The sequence below is a fragment of the Mchenga conophoros genome, linkage group LG10 (assembly GCF_057382185.1).
Source record: "Mchenga conophoros isolate Kocher_MC1m ecotype Shallow Benthic linkage group LG10, M_conophoros_male_GT1.1, whole genome shotgun sequence".
NCBI classification, from domain to species: domain Eukaryota; kingdom Metazoa; phylum Chordata; class Actinopteri; order Cichliformes; family Cichlidae; genus Mchenga; species Mchenga conophoros.
Window position 1 is genome coordinate 10,112,775 of NC_140535.1, and position 21,416 is coordinate 10,134,190.

Here is a 21,416-nt window from a genome sequence, read left to right on the forward strand (position 1 = left end):
CGGCGTAGGTTTCATTGCCATGCTGCAGTGAGTTAGAGCTGCTTTGGAGGCACAACAGGGAACGCTATATGACGTTAGAGGTTTTAATGCTGGGGCTGATTAGTGTACAGTTTTGGTATTAATAATAAAGGAGTTGGGTCAATTAAAAAAAAATGCACACAACGAAATAAGCACCCACCAATACAATTTTTTTTTCAAATTCAGGCATCTAGTCTCTGTAGGATTAAACTGAAAACAATTTAATTTTTCAGTAAGGCATTGCTGTTTAATATAAAATAACAATGTGAAAAATTTATGATCTTGCTCTTTCAATGAGAAGAATCGGTTTAAATTTAAGTTTTAAAAATGAAATTGCATACTACAGTGCAAGTAAGGATTATGACTTATTTTATCCCAAACCCATCCCTGCTTTCTGAAAACTTACTGCTGATGAGTAAAAGTAAAGCCCACCTTTCGGCTATTTTATATCTATAACATACATAAAGAATTTTGTCTGAATTAAATATAATACCGATGTAATGTCTGTAATATTAAATGTAATACTGTCAAAGCCTTATTTGATTCCAAAATGTTTGATTGAAATTATTTACAACCTCTTAGCATTGAGATGATGATATAATAATTGTATGGTGAGCTAGGAGTTTTTAGCTGTATGAAGTAATCCATGCTGCTGATGGCAGCGGTGTTTCACAGTAATTATTCATTGTTTTTAACTTAAAACCTGCAACGACAAGAGATGTGGTCAGAGGACCCCTGCCGCTGGTAGCAATCCAGCACATGCCACCTGTTCTAAGTAGCATTGATAAGATTCTTGTCTCTAGTTCAAAGTTATTGCTTTTTAATAGCCTTTATTGAGTAAATGGCCATTTCGATTGAGGCTTTAACCAAACCACATAAATATCAATAGGCTATATCACTGCGGAACTATCGTCTGGCTTTGTACAAGTGAGGCACTTTACCAGAGACAACACTATTGATGTTTCTATAAAAGGTAATGCTTTGATGCACAGCCAGGTCATGTGGCTTAGATATATATTGACGGCCACACTCTCCCACATGTCGCCTACAAGCCGAGCGACTGATGTTATATCTGTATATTAAACCAATAACTGACTATAAAGATGACTAATCATTGCCATGGAATCTTCGCTTCTTGCACATTTTACTCTAAATGTCAGTGTAACACACAATGGATAATATTTTCCAAATATCGTGCCATTATATATAATAACAATCTACACTACATTCATTATCTGTGTTGTGTTTTCTGTCACCTCATTTCATTATCTGCTGCCATTTTTGATCCTATTCCAGCTCTCCACCTGAAGGGATTCAGGCAACGCATACAGGAGTGTAAGCGTTTATTAGAGCTAAATTGAAATGCATTTTATTTGTTTGGCCAAATACACTGTGGGTAACTGACTATTACTAGCTTCCTCAGCTCATCTATTGTGCCCTAGTCAACAACATTTGTCCATCATTGGTTGAAGAGCAGCATTCTCAATTTGAAGTACTCAGGCAGATGAAAAATGTGCATACAGCTGAATGAGGCTCATTAATGGAAGGAATGTGTGAGTGCATGCAGGTGTCGCATCAGGCGTTCTTTTGGGAAATGTTTACTTTCTTTAAATGTTTTCGAAGGTTGATCTTAAGTAAATGTCGATAGAGGACGGCAGAACGGGGAACTCATTATTGGATCCCAAATACACATTTAGAGTTCCACATTTGAAATTCAAGTTTGTTTTTTGTTTTTTGTGCCAACATGTAGGTGTGAAAGGGCAGGAAGCAAAATAAAAAGCATACTTTATATTCAATAAAGACAGTACAAATCCACAGCTTGTGCACAGAGAAAGAGAATAAAAGAGAGAGTGAGTGAGGAAAGAATGGCAAGAATGTTTTTTTGTAATACTGACAAAAATAAAAATAAAATAAAAGACAAATAAAAATAAAAAAAGACAATTAGCATGTGCCCATGTTCCTTATGGTTATATATTGCTTGCGACAAGGTACAGTGTAAAAATCCAGAAGTGTTTTGAGCTACTTTTCCTCTTCTATTTTTAATATTTACTAAAGTGACATTTTATTCCATATAGTGTGGCATTTTTGTCAGGAACGCTTCATTTTGACATCATCCATTGTAATATCTGCCGATCAGGCATAGCATTATGAGCACTGACAATAGTAACACTGATTATCGCTTCATCATGTCACCTGTTAGTGAGTGGGATATATTAGGGAGCAAGTGAATATTTTGTCCTCAAGGTTGATGTGTTAGGAACAGGAAAAATGGGTGAGTGTAAGTATTTAAGTCTGAAAAGGGCTAAATTGTGAGGGCTAGACGAACTCAAAAGTGGTCCAAAGAAGGAACAGTGGTGAACCAGGTCCTGGGTACTGATAGGGTCATGGAATACAACATGATCCGATCTAACATAAGTAGTAGTTGAAACTGCTGAAAAACTTAATGCTAGTTCTGATAGAAAGGTGTCAGAATACTGACAGAAGTGCATCCCAATTTGTTGTGTACGGGGCTGAATAGCTGCAAACCAGTCAACGCTGATCCCAGTCCGCTGTTGACAGTGTCAACAAATGGGAACTTGATCATCATGGGGCGATCGTGGCTCGAGAGTTGGGAGTTCGCCTTGTAATCGGAAGGTTGCCGGTTCGAGCCCCGGCTCCGACAGTCTCGACCGTTGTGCCCTTGGGCAAGACACTTGACCCGTTGCCTACTGGTGGTGGTCAGAGGGCCCGGTGGCGCCAGTGTCCGGCAGCCTCGCCTCTGTCAGTGCGCCCCAGGGTGGTTGTGGCTACAAGCTTAGTAGCTTGCCATCACCAGTGTGTGAATGGGTGGGTGACTGGATGTGTAAAGCGCTTTGGGGTCCTTAGGGACTAGTAAAGCACTATACAAATACAGGCCATTTACCATTTACCATCAGAGCTAGACTATGGAGCAATGGAAGAAGGTGGCCTAGTCTGATGAATCACATTACCTTGGGAACCCCTGACACCTGGATGCACTATGGGAAGAAGTCAGTGGAGGCAGTGTGATGCTCTGAGTAACGTTCTGCTAGTAAACCTAGTAAACCTTGGGTCATCCACATGGATGTTACTTTAATACGTGCCACCTGCCTACCCACTGTTGTAGACCATGTACACCCTATCATGGAAAAGGTACTCCTTGATGGGTGTGGCCTCTTTCAGCAGGATATTGTGCCCTGCCAAGAACAAAAAATGGTTCAGCACAGCAATGAGTCTGAGATTTTGACCGCCAAATTCCCTAGTTCTCAATCAAGTTACGCACCTGTGGGATTTGCTGGACAAACAAGAGGGTCCACCTCGCAACTTTAAGGATCTGCTCAGCTACATCTCAGACTCAATAGGCCTCTGTTAGCAGGAGTTAAATGCCAAAGGTCATGAAAGCATAATTACAAAAGACTGAACATGACTTGTTTGGAAGGCTTGCCAGCAGAAAGCCTCTTTTCTCTAAAAGACCATGGTAACATGGCATAGGACTGCAAAGCTGCATCTGAACAATCACAAAATTTCTGGAATAATGTCCTTCAGGCAAACGAGACCAAAGTGGAGATGTTTGGCTATAAACCAACATATTCTAGAGTCATCTATCTAGCATTTAAAACTTGGCTTAAATCCTGTGACGTAACAGGACAATGATCCTACGCAACGCAACAAATGCCCACAAACCTCGATGTACTGAAGCAATGTTGTAAAAGACAGTGGGCCAATTCCTCCACAACAAAGTGAGAGACTGATAAAGTCATTCAGAAAATGGTTACATCAAGTAGTTGGTGATAAAGATGACTTTACAAGCTATTCAGTTGTTGGGTGTACTCAGTTTGTCACCTACACTGCCTCTGCATTTTGGCATCACTTTTGTTAAAAAAAAAAATACTGAGCCAGTGTAATATTTATGTCTTTTTGTTCATCAGAGTTTGAGTTTTTCCTGGGTGAGAGTCTGCATTATTTTTTACCACAATCGTACAGTAAATCTGTGGTATTTAAAAGGTAATAAACAATATTTTAATGAGAGAATTTGAATATTCTAATGATACTTTTGCAACTAGCTTATGCATGTACTGTACTACTGTGGGTTTACATGAGTATTACTATGACTATGACTATTTCCTCCCCACTACAAGAAAACAATAACTAAAGACATACGCTTCACATCTGTTTCCTGTGGCTCTACAGCACCATCAGCTAATCTTCCTGGCTGTCTGCACTGTGGATCTATTATTTCTAATGGTGAAACAATCAGACTTTATGGCCCAGCACCACATCTACTGGAATGGAGGCAGCACGTAATTTAATACTTCAGGAATTGGCTCCACAATTTTTGCCTCTGGCTCTCCCACTGCATGCTCAATAGGGATGTAAATGCTGCTATGATAATGGCAATAACTAGGTTCATTGGAGCTAGTGATAAACTATGAATGGAATGGATGACCCAGGGGCAGTGTACCTCGTCCCTGTGGCTCACTGATTTACTGCAACGCAAAGGCCGGTTTCATTATGGTAGAAACCAGTGGCTTGTGTAAAAGAAACACATAAGTCAGTAGTTTCACAAACCTTTATGGCCGTTATGCATTTAGGGCTGTTTTCCCTCGAGTTCAAGTTCAAAGATTGATAGAATGACTTTTTTTTTTTGAATAGACAATTTAGCTTCAAGGTAATGGTAGAAAACATCACTAAAGTGATGTTTTTTCATGTCCAAATGACTTGGTTGAAATGAAAGCGCTTCAAATCCAACCTGCTGCATATTGTCTAATCTGTTTGCACTGTTTAACCTCCACTTGCCCTGCTTTTGTGGAGGTGGGCCAACAACCCTGTCTATGAAGTGTGTGCTATTGCTTTATACATGTGGCTACTGCTCTAGTACTAAACACACCATGTTAAGATGCCAGTCTTGTAGCTCTTTTATTGAGGATCCTGTATCTGTGCTTTTTTGTATTTGAACCAAATTAGACTCGATATATTGAAGATAAACCCATTTCTTGATGTAAACGTACTTTTTTGATGTTACGTAGCCATTTGTGAAATCATGCAAATATATATTAAAATTATGAGTGTTATACAATTCACTTAACTGTGAGCAAGCTACCTTTACCATATATTATCATTATTATTAATTTTGGCCATTGTGCTGTAATTTAAGACTTTAAGGCTGCAAATATGATTTCAGCAAGACAGTTTTAACAAACACATGACTACCAGCTGCCCTTTGCTTTGTTATCGTTGCCTGTTAGCATTTGTTTAGCTTTTGCATCCGCTCCATTAAGCTAAAGCATGTTATACAAGGCTTCTAGCTTTCTGTACTTCTGCAGTCTCACAATCACACTGTTATTGTAGCACAAGCCATAGTGCGTCCAATTATATTCTGTTGTTCACACATTTCCAGAAGTTTAAAAGTTTTAGTCTGGCCATTAAAGTGCCTACACTAATGAGGTAGAACAGTGTGGTTATTAGACAGGAAGAGAAGGTTGTTTAATAGCTTCCATTAAAGACTTGGTTAGCTTACTTCATTATCAAAGTGAACTCCATGCCGTCCTACACCATTTATTTAAAAAGGGAACAGGACAACAATGCATAGCAAGTCTGGGAACATTGATCTTACCCCGCTGCAATCGCAACTCTTTGACAACCACTATAGAGGCTATTCCTCAGCCTAACGTTACAGACCCACTATGATGTTCATCCGACCAACCATGCATCCATTTGTCAAAGTATCTGCAGCAACTATACACCAAACCACACAGTGATGATAATTACTCTAGTGCCAAGAACATGTCTCTGTACATTTGCATACTGTTTGTACTGGTAAACTACAATTAAAAGATGTAGTGTATATAAACAAATCTGAAGGCTGGTTCTAATAACTTCTTTAATTGCATGTTGAAGAGAAACAGGAAGACAGAGACAGATTCATTTGCACAAATTCACAATCATTTTGGATTTAAATATTTATGGGTCTTCAGCAGTGGTTTGGAGGAGAGACAACTTGGTCAACAATGAATACACAATGCAGAACATAGAGGATTATGTTGTGCAGCCAGTTAACATTGTTGGCAGTTTGGTCCAGGACTGGATTGTGCTCAGACAAATAAAAGGCTGAAAAACCCTGGAAAATGATTTTTCTAAATGCTAAATTAAAATAAATAAATAAAAATAACTTAGACCAAGCATGTCCTTTCCCAAAATGATGCATTTAGTTATTTGTGCTGTGATTTCACAGCTGGTAATGGTGAAATCAGTTACATTAAAATGCAATTACTGGTGTTATAGTATAAACATGCTTTGTCTCTCTGTCTCTCTTTCCTATCACTACTGTATAACATACTGAACTTTATAAATCGATACATTGCAACAAAAATGATCAAATTATAATGTATTCATAAGAGCACTTTCATTTCCCTTTCCCTCTATTTTTGACTCCTTCCTCTGCAGCCTTTGTGCTGAGTTGTGCATTCCCCAAAGAGCCTGCTGGTGGAGAGGTTTCAGTGACGCACCTGCATCCCGGCGGAGAAGCCTATTTCAATTGTTTCACTGGATACAAGTTGCAGGGTCCAAAAATGCTCACCTGTCGTAATGCAACCACGCCTTACTGGAGTGGAAAAGAACCCCGATGTGTCGGTAAGGCAAATTCGTTTTCTGGATAGGCAAGTTTCAGGGCAACAAGATCCCCCCACCCACCCAACTGATACTCTAACAATAAAACTGCAAAGAATGTAATTAAACTAAATGAAATCTAAACGCTATAACAGTGGGTTATGGGCTTATCCCTTCAGCTTAATTGGAATGTTGGGTGATTTGGTTTGATATTTAATTTTGCTTTGTAAACTAAATTACCTTCAGGCTCGTTGCCTGACAGTGAGTGTGAATATGTTCAAGTAGTTAACATTGACTGCCAGGCTTTCAAAGCAAACATCTAAGTATTGCTATTAATTTTAATAATTATTTAATTATTCTTATATTTGAGAGTTAAAAGAAAAAAGAGTTAAGGAAAATAATTTGCAAAGTGAAACTCGCAATTTTAAAGACACAAGCCTGTTTCTCTTCAGCTTTCTCTGAGAGAACAGGTAATTTTGATTAACAGAGCCTTTCACCGTGTTGTCTCCTACTGAGTCACACTCGGAGGGCAAATGAGCGTGTTTGCATGTGATTAGCAACACAGGGAGCTGTTCTTTGGAGACGGGGCAAAATAAGGCCATTGGACCTGGCTGCCTTAATTAGAACTGGGCCACATGACTCTCCTTCTCCTGCTGGTAAAAACTCATCTGCTAGTTCCAGCCTTTCACCGCGCCTGCCTGCAGCTGTTCTAAACTGATAGTGTTACTGCCGCTGTTTTGCTTTTACCTTCACAAACAATCAGGCACTCTTAGACCCAGGAGAGCCGCCTGGTGTAGCTCAGCCACAGTCCACTGCATATCGATGCAATCTGTGCTCAGACAGGGACTTTTCTCCAAAATCCCCCTACCACAGTTCGAATCATTACTTTTTTTTCATCAAGTTTTTACTTCCTACTCTTTGTCCTTTTTTCTTTTCTTTTCTTTTCTTTTTCTTTTCATACAGCATCCTGTGGGGGAATGATAAAAAATGCCACATATGGCCGCATCGTCTCTCCTGGTTTTCCTGGCAACTACAGCAACAATCTGACCTGCCACTGGGTTCTGGAGGCACCTGAAGCCCACCGGCTTCACGTTCACTTTGAAAAGGTGGCTTTGGCAGAAGATGATGACAGGTAGTTTATGTATGCTGTTAAAATCAAAACACACATTGAGAATAAATGTGAGCATAGTGTGGAAATGTGAGTTGCGTCGAGCTTTGAACTCTGAATAACAGTATTCCTGCAGATGGAGGATTAAAATTCTCGAGGGCTATAAATGACCAAAATCTTTAGGGAGTGACAGATGAATTTGAAAGGACCTTTTATCATGATAATCCTTTAAGTGTGCTCTGTCAGGCAAATGAATTGAGGGGACCAGAAGGTAGTGAGAGGTAGGAGACTGCAATTGCATTATGTATCCTTCTGTAACCACTGATCCATATGGCAATTGTCATGCATGCCCATTCACCTCATTACAAGGTGTAGAATGTTATCACAAAGTTATTACAGCTGCAGCTGGAACAATGAGCAGGGCTCGGGTACCTTGTAATTTCTTTCTTTAACATCTATTTTAATCCCATCAGCGCTCTCTCCCTGTTTTCTTTTTTTAGGTTGCTAATAAAAAATGGCAACAACATAGACTCTCCCCCTGTGTATGACTCCTATGAAGTTGAATACTTGCCAAATGAGGGAGTGCTCAGTACCGGACGTTATCTGTTTGTGGAGTTCACCACAGACGGGACGATGACCTCCACCGGCGCAGCCATAAGATACGAAGGCAAGCTGATGAGGCAGAATGCAGAGTTTGCTAATAATATCTTGCACCATCCTTGTCACTTATGTTCAATGTCATACACTCTGTCTGCAGCTTTTGCGAAAGGGATGTGCTACGAGCCCTTTGTGAAGTACGGGAACTTCAGCAGCAGCGATTCCACCTACAGTGTGGGCGCAGTGGTCGAATTCTCATGTGACCCTGGCTACACACTGGAGCAAGGCTCTGTGGTGATTGAGTGTGTGGATGCACAAAACCCTCAGTGGAATGAGACCGAGCCAGCTTGTAGGGGTGAGTTAACAGATGTCATGATTGCAGGGCATAAAAAAAATAAAATAAAAGTGCTTCCACTGGAGAAGAACTTGGAGCAATATCAGATTGACCCGAGGACCCGAAGCTTTCATTGTCTGCTTGATCACTGCAGGAGTTAGTTTTTCTAATATTAAATACCAGTGACAGTTAACTATATCTTCCTAAGCTGCTTTCCTCTGATCCGTGATAAATTTTCTCTCAAAACTGTAACAACGATTTACTTTGAAATGTGCGCTCGCAGGGCAGATTTTCGAAGTGCTCGAGATTAAAGGCGCACAATAGCTGGCCTAAGATGAGAACTGCCACAGTTCACAGGCGACGCATCACATTTAATAGCGGCCCAACCCTGAGCCCTTCCCTTCCCCTCTCTGTTTCACTCCTCCCACATGCACATACACACAAACATGACATGCTGACCTTAGTCTTGGTCTTTAAAGCCTTCATGGTTATTCTGCAACGGAGTGAAATTGAAAAGCTCTCCAGTAAAGCTAGCTATAAGAAAATTTAATTTCTGCTCGTATGGGTCATGGTCACCAAGTGGTTCAGTGTCAGTTTGCAGTTTTGCGAGGATCACACCAAGATGCTTGCACAGCACCTGATTTCAGCTGTATTTTATTAAGCACTAAGATCACGGGCATAATCTAGCTAGACAAAATTATCTATGTACCAACATATATTTTGAGTGAATTGATTTCTAATTTGCATCTTACTTTCCTGTATCTTCAAATCTTTTACAATTGGTTTTTTCAGCCTGTACTGTTTGTGTGTTGCAGCTGTGTGCAGCGGGGAGATCACAGACTCTGCTGGTGTTGTGTTGTCTCCTAATTGGCCCGAGGCTTACGACAAGGGGCAGGACTGCATCTGGGGTATCCATGTGGAAGAGGACAAGCGGATCATGCTTGACATCCAAGTGTAAGAGACTGCACCCAGGTGTAAGACTAGAAATCACTCAGGGAGGTCAGAGAGGATGTCAGGCTCCAGATATAAACACACACACCCCTCTTGGTTATTTTCCCATCCTTTGTCTCATCTACGCAAACACACTACAAAATGCGAACAGGAAAGTGTTTCTGTGGTTGCAGTCACTAATTAGATTTTTTTTTCAACATCCCCTACATTAAGAATTCTGTGTTGCTTCCAGCTCGCTCTCTGACCAGATTAGCCAGTAAGCCTTCCTGTTCTCACTTCCCTGGTGTCTGCCTCAGAGTTGGCTTTGAAATGAATCTGCTCTGGCAGTCAACTACTCTGAGCCACTTATTCAGCCTACCCAACTGTAATTCAGCACAAATGCACAGAGATGTCAAAACAGACAGATGCGCACACAAAATCCAGGCACACTGTTTCACCTTCACCAGTCACTCATGCACAAATGTCCCCTGAATGCACACACATTTTGTTTCAGTCTACACTAGTAATTGATCTTAACTGAAGTGAAAATAATCGCACAACCTTTTCTTTATGGTACGTGGAGCCTTTCTCAAAAACAAAAAACTCCGCAAAATTATATATCTTGTGCCACTGTCTTGTTATCTTTTATGGATTTATCCCTTTGCTTTGGTTGAATGATTTCCACAATATTGCCTTGCACATGCAGCCTATCGTAAGCACCAAAACTACATCATAAGTGATTCCTGTTGTTGCCTGAAGCACTTGCAAACAAGAGGGCACAGAGAGGTTAAAAATAAACCAATGGGAATACTGCCTGAGGTTGTAAAAAAAAAAAAAGTCGCTGACAAATCTCAACCAGTGGCAATTGCTAGCTGTTGGTCAGAGTGGTCAATTGTGCATGCGTGCATGAATTTGTTCCCTTCACTTTTCATATTTCCCATATTCATAATTCTTTCTGAACAGTGTAATAAAATTAGGACATAATTATGAAATGAAGTCTGAGGCTGTACAGACAGATTGCAAGCTGTCCTTAATAGACAACCTCCAGAACAAATCAAATCACCATCATTACTACAAATCTACCATAGTGAACAGCAGCCAGAGGCGGCAATCATGAAGCTTTTTCACTGATTTAAATCACTCCATCATTTCAGTTAAGACATTCATGGTCACTTTTGTGGATGCATAGGGAACAGTGCTCGCTAGTTTAACATTCAGCACTAATGCACCATCTTCAATTCATTATTGTACATCCCGTGCATTAAGTCGGTAGCGGTATAACTGACGTTTGGTCAGTTGCTCAGCATTTTATTATTTGAGCTATTTAAATTTAGATTTTTTCTTATGTGGAATTTGTTTTACATATGTTTTTAATCAGGCAGTAACACAATGTGAAACATTTACCTTTTGTGCAATACTTTTGTAAATAGTCAACGGTGCAATAGACTCAATACTTGAAATGTGCAATTCACTTGTATTTTTATTTTTATTCCTATTTATTCTATTTATCCCCTTCGTATATTTTATTTATATTGTCTCTGTATTTATATATATGTGTGTGTGTATAACTCTGTAACTTCTGTCGGTGCTGTGCTTTTTTGGAAATCGAATTTCCCAGAGGAACCCACCCGAGGGATTAATAAAGTTCTATCTTATCTTATAATAAAGCCAAGAATGTGGCTCTGAGTTCCTGGTGAAGAAAGCTTCACCACTGAAAATGATTAAGTCTAGGCATAGTCATCATATGGCATTCTTATATCTGTGTATCTGAATTGTGATACTTTGTTATCAGAGTGAGGTGGTCACAATCTACAACCAGTACTGTACTCAGGAGTGGTTCTGTTGCTATAAACTGGGACTTGACTAAACTAGAGAGTGTAAAATATACTGATAAAAATAAACTAACCTGTTCATATTTAATGTACACTAGAACAACAGTAGATATAGTAACAAATACTGTGTTCCACTGCAATGCTCATTCATCTTTTAAAAGTTGCTGAACTAAGCATAAAGATACAGATTAATATCGCCCAGCTGTGTCGTACTGAACATTTGTGTGGGCGGGGATTATTTCTGCTCATGCCCAGTTTTGTATACTGCTGCGTGGTCTAAATACGCATCATTTCCCAAACTATATCTGTCCGGCACTGAGATATGAGCCGTCACTCAAATATGAGCCGCAGATCAAAAGGGAATAAAAGCATTAGAGGAGACCAATACAAAACAATGTCTGAACACAGCACTGAGCTTTATGTGACCCTGCATGCCACTGTGATCTTTAGATAGAGATTAAGACCCAGTGATTAATCTCTGTTATTAAAAGTCAACCAGTGCACCTAGGGTAATAAAATAAAGATCAGAGAGGATTTTTTATTTTTTTTATCACGCAGAAGTAAACAAGTTTGATTAGAGGTAAACAGATTTTCATTCAGTGCCCTCTTTTTAAATTGCACCATGCTCAAATTTCTTTTAATCCTGGCCACATGAGACTGTTCACTGTAAATTAATGGTGGTGTGGCCGGCTTTAGTTTATCTCAGGGTTGGTCATGTGTAGCTTTCCTGGCACTTGAAACCCACAGCTTGTCTGATCCCTGCGGACCCCACCATTACCTTCAAGTCTGGTCCACTCTGCTTGAGAAAAAGCATTCCTTTAGGCTCGGCCAACATGTAATTTGCATCAACGTGTGTTTGTGTGCATGCGTTTAGCATGTTAAAGTGACAAAAGGCTCTTGTGGATAAGAGTCGTCTCATTATAAGGGTGGGCACACACTTTTCTGCAGTAATGAGAATGTTTTCTGTGTTATCATTCATCACTGTGCCAGTGCTGGCAATTACAGAGGAGCAATGTGCATAATGAGGACTGATTAATTAATTTAGGCCAAACAGGAGGGCCGACTCCTTGCTAATTAGCATGGAGCATGGCTCCAGCAAGAGCCAGACACAAGGGGTTACAGCTGATATCCCCACCTGTGGAATATAGCTAGGTAAGTGGTCCGCGTGTGCTTTAGCATTGAGCGTATTGTATCTGGAAGTGTGTTTCACCAGACAAAATGATCACAAAGTCTCTTTAACAGTGCTAATGTTTCAGTTTAGTGAGCAGGACTGGAGACTTTGCAGCTTGAACTTACTGGTTTTTAGAGTCCTCTTGTGGTGACTCTATACATGACATGCAACCTGGACGTCAGCTTATGCTGTGATTATGTAGGTGCCTATTTTTTATGTTATTTGAACTGAGCAGAACAATTTAAATGTCAAATATGTATGAAAAAGATGTTAGAAGGTTGCTTTTGAAAGTATGGTACCGTGAGCTATTTCCATTCTGTTAGAGTTAATAGAGATTTGCTGTGTTCTTTAAACTTGACTGGTCAGTGAAGGTGACAGAATGCCTACAGGCTTGTAGAAAACAACTGTCATTCCCTCATCTGCAGAACTGAGCCGGTGGCATTGGTATGCAGAGGAGTTTTCAGAAATTGTTTTTCAAGCAGACCTTGGAACTTTGCAAATGCCTGTGCCAAGTTGGTGAGGGAAATGTTCAGTCAAGTAAGATCTGACTAAATTTAGTCAAATAAATAATCTTTTTTAAGTCTGTCTTGCATTCTCACCCGTCTTTGTTTGTGGCCAGTAGTAGTTCGTGACTGTTGTTTACCAACAAAGATCTCAGATGTTGTTGCTGTATTCCCAGAAACACAATATCTTTCGAAAATTGAAAAGAATTATGAAATCATGGATACAGAGCAAATGACTCAGGGACAACATATTTCTAAGATTAGTTACCAGTTTTCAAACCAGGACAGGACTGGCTTTTCATGACTTGGGGGCCATCTTTTAAGAAAGGAGCCATGTGGGATGACATTTGGGTGCAGTGACTGCCAGATTGGTGCGGTGTGTGGCCGAGTAGCCTGCAGTGACTTACTGTGCTGTGGATGTTTGGACTGGAGGCATCTTGCGTTTGGCAGTCTTCTGTGGTGTCACTGGGATTTTTTAATAAACTTCAGGTAGAAAGGTTAGAGAACAGATGAGGTCAGTAGGGCAATTTAAAACCAAGGTTGACCGCAAGGTTCTTGACGAGCTAGCGTGACTGAGGGGGCTATTTAGGAAGCCAGACGTGAGTGGTTTCAGTGCATCAAGTGGAAAAGTTATCCGCTGATGGTGCCCACTACAATACTGATTGTTTTTGGATATTACAACAGTGTTGAACATGATATCTAAGATCTCGAGGGGACCTAATGACGCTGAAAGGCAAAGTTGTGCACCTAATTGTTTATCAGAACATCAGCTATGGCACTGATAAATATATTTTGATTAAAACACTTTAAAGACCAAATCACTGCCAAAACTGTGAGGAAAGATTTCTCAGATGCACTGGTTTGCACAAAGGGGGCAAAGATCAACACGGCTGAGATGGAGCTCACTATACATCATTAGTGTCAAAGAATATGGGCTGTGGTGCTGATAAACCACCGTAGTAGGAAAAAACAGGAAAATCAATCACAGTGAGAGTAGTAAAATTAGAAACTAGCTTCATTAAAAAAAAAAACAAGAGACAAAGAACAGCCAGTACATTGGCAACATTTTATAGTATGTGGCAAAAGGGATCAGTGGGTGTTGGTATATATTTGTGATGAGAATGCAGAAACCGGATGTAATCACACAGTATTAATACCAAATGACAGATCTACATCACTCTGGGAGGAAATCCATGAGAGCAGAGAAGACTGATAGCTTTTATGACCCAAAGGTGAAGAAGAGCTCAAACAGAAATGAAGATTCCATGCAGTGTATGCAGAATTCATGGTATTCCTCAAATAGATTTATGAGAAAGAAGGAAGTTTAAGGTCAAAAAAGTTATTTGCCTATCCTGTAGATGCCCTCATAGAAGGCACCAGGTCTGTATTTCCATAGAGTATTATCATGGAGATTTGGAAGTGAAAATTGGCTTTGTCATTCCTGTCACTTCAATCCACAGTGGTCGATTGTCAGAGAACACGGAGGTGTAAATTGCCCTCATAGTGTTCCAGCTAACCAGAGGGAGTACATTGCCACCCAAAGTCATGCAGCCCACATTCATTATTTGTGTCCAGGAGGAAAATCCTGTCCAGATTTCTTCAAAAAAAAAAAAAAAAAAAGATCTACCCATCATTCTGGCCATATTGTGTTAAAATTTTATTTTGCATTATTTTTCACAGAAGCAAACCTCGTGGGGCTAATTAGATCTGCTTTTTGTTTATACTGTTAGTCAACATAAAATATTCAAGATTTATTCCTAGTCTGATTTTAACAGCAGTTTGTTTGCTCTCAGAGGAATTCTGTGGGGAGGTTCTGGGTAAAAGACAGAGTAGAAGAGAGGTCATTTGTTTCCCTTTATTATGAAACGCCGTCAATCACAGATAACATGGCCTTATCTCCTATTACAGTGTTTGTCCCAAAAAAGCTGAAATTGTCAGTGAGGATGTGGACAGGACCCCAATGTTAACTCGGGCAAGCCAAAAATAAGCAAAGATCAACCCTTTTTATTTGGCTGTTTTGAAAATGGCCAAACATATTCCAAAAGGGAACAAAACATATATCCAAAAACAATCACCACGACGATGGTAATAAGAGTATAAACTGGGTCTGAACATCGAAAAGGAACAACAGATGCTCTGACAAACCAAAGTGGAGACAGGACTATGCATAAGGACTGTATATAAAGAATATAATAGGGCTGGGGGAAAAAATTGATACAACATAAAATTGCAGTATTTTGTGTGGCAAAATTATATCTATACAGGGACACCAAATATTGGTATTTTATTAAATATTGATTAAAAAAAAACCTCTGGGGATACTATGAACAAGATGGCTCATCAAATGCACCACCATCTTGAGATAACATTAGCTGAGCAAACTTACATTAAATCGGCTCAGCCAAATTACCATCAAACACTGGACATACTTGACAAAGTTTGCTCCTAATACAGAGCAAGGTAAGAAAGCTAATAGCTCAGTCAGACGAATGAAAATTAAACACCAACCTTATTCCATCTACATAAAATCCTCGGCTCCTTGGTGATTGCATTGAATTTTTTAAACATTCTCCAACCTACTGCAGCTTGTGGTGACTGAATGTCTGCCCAGAACTTGAGTGTTGCACATCATGACAACTTAAGATCACAAGGCAGTTGCACAGATAGGAGGCAACCTTTCTGCAAACATCATAGTCTGACTTGGACTAACTTCAATCACTCTCAGAGAGATTGTCAACAGTTTGCAACTATAAATTAGTTCGCATTTATAAATTAGTTCGCAACTAATTTATAAATGCAAACTGGTTACCAACAAGATAGGACTCGACTCAACTGCCTGCCAGCCGGTTACATTTGGTTTATATTCCTATAGAACAACACATGGTTGAATAGGTGCAAATGTGGATTTCTGTTTATGTAAACAGCAACAGGTATGCGATTTTTGACAATTCATCATTTAATTGCTTTATTATCAGAAACAGATAGCATTCAGTTACAGACTGATATCAGGCTAATAGCAGGCAGTGGCAATATTTACAGCAGGTTTTAGTGACAGTGTTGGCATGTTTGACAATTTCAAGTAATTTATTGGATAAAACAGTATTTAATTTGGGTGATATAATTTGAATTTGAACAAAGGTGAGCACAATCACAGTATATGTTTTTGCTTCAAATCTTAAGGACCACTATAGTGACCACAAAACTATGACTCAGTAATATCATAAAACTGAGGTCATCATATAAAATAATGCAAAACTGGAGCCAAAAACTCAATCAAGAACATAATCCAGAAGCTAAAAGATACAGTAAGCAAATTTGGGGATCATAACAGCAAGTCAGCTGGTAGTTGCATTTTGTCTGTCCTCAGCATGCGATTTAAAAAAATCCTGTCATGTCGTTTCAATGGCTCATGTGTGCATCAGTCACATATATCAAATCTGGTTGATCATGAGATACTTGAAACATTCACAAACATAAAGTAGCACAAAAATGCTATAAAAGCTGTAATTTATTACTTTAGTTTTCATTCATCTTTTAACATTAAATATTTATTACACATCTGTGCTCTTTATACGCAGCATTGTGCTGCTGAGATATTTTTTATTTATTTTTTTAGAGTGTTGGCATATGTTTGCTTGAAAGTTTTTTTGTCAGTATTAATAATCAGCTCATTAATGAGATTTTTTTTAAACATTTGAGAATAGCATATTATCTCAGAGCTTATTATTATTATTTATTTGTAACATATTCTTACTCATTTGTGTTCGGACAGTTGTTACACAACAGTCGCTTTTCTTATAGATGAGCTTGACTCAGAATTGGATATCTTAACAATATGGATATCTCTACAGTGTTACTGTAAATCTATTGCTCAGACAAATACATGTAGAAAAGACAAAGACACACCATTTAAGAACAAGCCGAAATTACATACAGCAGCTACAGAAACTGCACATTTTTGAGGCATAGTAATTTGAAACTTGTACTCTGAGCACTGTTTTCTCACCACACTTTGTGCCCTTGTTTTGTCACTTGATCTGGCACAGTAAACAGTGATGTGCAGTTTGCATTGGAGACGGCTGTAAAGACACCACTGCTGGGCTCCCATGAAGCATGTGATTGAAGGCATTGTGCTATTTTTATTCTTAATTTTTAAATGGTACAGTTCAGTGATTATTAACACAATCAAGTTAAGTCGTAAAAACTAGCTGCACTGCTATTTCGACACCAAATTTAGTCACGGGTAAGAGCAACCATTTTCTTGTCCTCTACAGCTTATATGACTACATTTCTTCCCCCCAGTATTCTTCATACTCTGTGTCTGATTGATGCTGATGTGATTACAAAGACATATGAATTTTCCAAATGGAAAAAGGTTAATGCATTTTTATGTTAATCAGTAACAGCGAAAAATCCGCCAAACTGTGACTTGACTACCGTATACTCAATCACACATTAACATCACAAACACACCTGTTTCTGTAGTCCTTCTATAATTCCGTTTTTGCTTGTATGGCAGCTTTTTGTAAAAGGCCGGTAGGACTATTCAAAAAGTAATTCCTTTGGATTATTTTGATGATATGCTCAAATACCCATATATGCACATCAGTATATATTCATGGGATGCGGGGTGGGGTGTTGGGGGGCGTCAGACAGACATGAATCATGAATAATTTAATGTTTACATTGCATCAGATGCATCTAATATAAACAAAATTGCAATTTTCCAAGTACTGCTGACACTGTCTAGTATCATCAGCTTGTGCTTTCATCAGCGTAAAGGGAGACAGAACACATTTACCAACTGAAGCTCTGTGCACAACACTCAGTGTCAGGTTTATATTGTTGATTGTCATTTATGCTTAGAAATATTTAACCATATATGCTTAGAGGTGTATAATCGATTGTGTAGTGATAGGATGTGTGATCCTTAGGAGTCTGCAAAGACTTCCTGTGCATTCCAGAGTGCTCTGGCATTCACACCCACACCCTGGGAGCATGGGAGAGGTCGTACCTTGTTTTATTGTTTTATGGTAGGATAAACATAGCTATGTCAGTTTTAGTCTAAGTGCCTTTTGTTTAGATGAACTGCTGGACTTCCAGGCCAGCAGGTTTAGGGAAGTTGTTTATGGGGGTCACACTCTGACCCCCCCACACACACACACACACATACTTACACAACGCACAGGCAAGGTACTCTTTGTGTGTATGAACCTATGCATATTCATATAACCACAATAAAAGGAGTGTTACAGGGAACCTGGCTGAGAGTCTGACAGAGGTCAAGTGGGTGGAACGACACTTGGCTCCAGGCAGGCCTCACGCATGCATGAGTAACACAAAGAACTTTGCCTACTTGTGTCTTGCTTTTGCTGTGTAGTAAACTGTCTTGAACGTTCCAGCGAATAGGTTTATGCTACAAACCTATCACTCAGCAAATACACCTCAGAGCCAGGGAACTCTGTCTGAATCTGCAAAGTTACTAAGGGGAAAACAAACAAAAAGTAACTCCTTTTTTTTGTGATGTCAATCCTAGTCTCCATTTGGGGAAGAATGACCTGCTGACCTTCTATGATGGTGATGACCTGACTGCCAACATCCTGGGCCAATACAGTGGCACGCGACCACATTTCAAGCTCTATACCTCCATGGCTGATGTCACTATTCAGTTTCAGTCTGATCCTGCCACTAACATCTACGGCTACAACAATGGCTTTGTAGTTCACTTCTTTGGTAAGACGGTGGTTTAGTTTCATTCCCTCTTAAAAAAAACCAAAACACTAATATTACATGCTTTTAATATAAGGCATACATTCTTCTAATTTTCTTGGGATTACATATATTGTATACTTTTTACTGTAAAAGTACCACAAGCAAGGGACCACAAATGGAAACAAATGTGGAATGTAAAATGTTACTCATATCTGGAACCTAACACATCATCATTTAGGGAACAGGAAAAAAAAGAAAGGTGTATTTGTTCCCCTGTCTCTTTGTTCCCCACTCTTGCTGTGCCTTTGTCTATCTGTCTTCTGGCTTATCCCAGGTGCACAGGATTAAATAACAACAAACACGAAACATAATAAAAGTGTTCACTTCAACATCAGCTGGTTTTACCTAACTCTTTGTGTTCCCCGCCATGTATGCTGCAGTTAGGGAGGCACAGATTGACTGGTGCCAAACCACATGCTGCGCTCCTCCTAGGAAACATCACAAGCCTCTATTTACATTTTCTTCCCAAACAGTTTCTGTTTAGAGCACAAAGAAAGCAAAAAATCTGCAGTCGTATTTATTCCCTGCAGTGGGGGTTGCATATTAATGCTCGGCGTTTTCCTTGAGGATCCTCATTATTCCTTTTAGATCTAGATCTGCTCTAAACAATAAAAAAAATGTTTGTTATACAAGAAAATGGATTATTAGGAGAATATTTATATATCCTCAGTAACACATTGTCCTCACAATCTTTGCAAATCCTTTTTTAACAACCTGTCTCTTCCCTCCCATATCTGCGCTGCATGACACCAATGGCGCCAACGCCAACAGAGGTGCCAAGGAATGACACCTGCTCAGAGCTGCCGGAGATCACCAACGGCTGGAAGAGCATGTCGCATCCTGATCTCATACACGGCACTGTGGTCACCTACCAGTGCTACCCAGGATACACACTGGTTGGCTCTGAGATCCTCATGTGTCAGTGGGATCTCAGTTGGAGCGGTGATGTGCCAAAATGCGAGGAAGGTGAGAGGAAGCATATAAAACTTTGTAGTTTCTCTTTAGTCCACCTTGGGAGTTAGAATACGCCATCATTGGTCCAAGTCTCAGACCTTTTTGCTTAAATATTATGATAACATGGCTAATTATAGTCTTGTTACCATAATACCTGGTTAATTAGTTAGTTTGATGTAACTGTGTTATTCTGTGACTGTTCAACTTTAATACATAACATGAGGATGCATTGTCATGTGGCAAATAGTTAACAATATGACATTTAGGGAACAATATTTAGTGCAGCCGGTGCACTTCCTTTGCACAACAAATTCAATGTAATGTGCATATATGTAATTGCCCCTCATAAGGTTTTTCCAGTTACCCAAGAAAAAAAAATCAAAACAATATCAAATTGAATATTTTTCCTTGTTAATTATACTTTTTATCACTCCTGTACCAGCACCGGTGGCAGTAATAACTAATTATCATCACTTGTTTTTGGTGTTGCACCAGTGATGACATGCCAGGACCCCGGGAATGTGCAGCACAGTCGTAAAGTGATCACAGGCAGTCGCTTTGCTGTTGGATCGACTGTACAGTTCATCTGTAACAAAGGCTACATCCTGTCAGGCTCCAGCCTTCTAACCTGCTACAACCGTGATTCAGCTATGCCCAAGTGGAACGAGAGACTGCCCAAATGTGTCCGTAAGTTCCCTCAGTCAGAATAGCATAGATTCGCAGACATGCAATTATGCACGCCCACACTGTCAGCGATGTGCAGCTAAGCAATTATGAGTAAAAGGCAAAAATTACAATGTGTCACTGTTTTTACTGTACAAAGGTGCATGAAAATAATAATAGTCCTAATCAAATATATTGTACTGCTCCTCAGCTGAAAAGTATGAGCCATGCAGGAATCCCGGTGCAGCTTCCACCAGCATGCAGAGCTCTGAAAAGGCTTTTTATCAAGCAGGAGAGATGCTGACTTTCTCCTGCCACCCCGGCTATGAGCTGCAGGGTTATGCCACCATATACTGTGTTCCTGGACACCCGTCACAGTGGAATAGCACTCCTCCTGCCTGCAGAGGTAAACCACGTAACAAGCTTTTAAATACAGTCAAAATATACAAAAAGTAAAGCAGAATCTCAACAGTTTTAAGTGCTGTTTACAAATGCAGGTTCTTTTGATTCTTTTGGCCATAAAAATAAAGCATGCACTGTGATTCACATTGCATAAATATGGTCTACATACTCATTAAACTGCAATTATTTCTTGGTAGCGTCCTCGACACATTATGTAAATGAACGCAGACTAGATGGTAAGTCATATTTCAGTACCTTGCAGAATTGATTGATATTTATTTGTTGACAATCATTCACAGGGGTAATTACATGTTATGTCCTTTTTTTTTTCTTCTTCAAGTTGTTAATACAAATTATGGCACAGAAGGAACCAACATTGCCCTTGCAGTATTTATTCCAACTGCAGTCATCTTGGTGATTGTCCTTGGGATTTACATCTACTTTGCAAAGTAAGTAATGACTCAAAATTTTATGCGTTTCCCTTGTAATAAAGGCTTTACATGATGTTTCCTGTTTCTGTACTCTTTGC

At 39.5% G+C, this 21,416-nt stretch overlaps 1 protein-coding gene across 2 annotated transcripts in view; it reads left to right on the forward strand.

Annotated features, from left to right (window-relative positions):
• Positions 1 to 21,416, forward strand: part of LOC146565377 (seizure protein 6 homolog) — a 97,246-nt gene that overhangs the window by 71,380 nt on the left and 4,450 nt on the right. For both annotated transcript variants that reach the window (XM_085288489.1, XM_085288490.1), the window contains exons 5-15: positions 6,460 to 6,645; positions 7,585 to 7,753; positions 8,230 to 8,396; positions 8,487 to 8,681; positions 9,476 to 9,614; positions 18,633 to 18,829; positions 19,640 to 19,834; positions 20,318 to 20,509; positions 20,697 to 20,891; positions 21,085 to 21,123; positions 21,228 to 21,336. In XM_085288489.1, the coding sequence (XP_085144615.1) occupies positions 6,460 to 6,645; positions 7,585 to 7,753; positions 8,230 to 8,396; positions 8,487 to 8,681; positions 9,476 to 9,614; positions 18,633 to 18,829; positions 19,640 to 19,834; positions 20,318 to 20,509; positions 20,697 to 20,891; positions 21,085 to 21,123; positions 21,228 to 21,336 (1,783 nt within the window). The remainder of the gene's footprint in view (positions 1 to 6,459; positions 6,646 to 7,584; positions 7,754 to 8,229; positions 8,397 to 8,486; positions 8,682 to 9,475; positions 9,615 to 18,632; positions 18,830 to 19,639; positions 19,835 to 20,317; positions 20,510 to 20,696; positions 20,892 to 21,084; positions 21,124 to 21,227; positions 21,337 to 21,416) is intronic.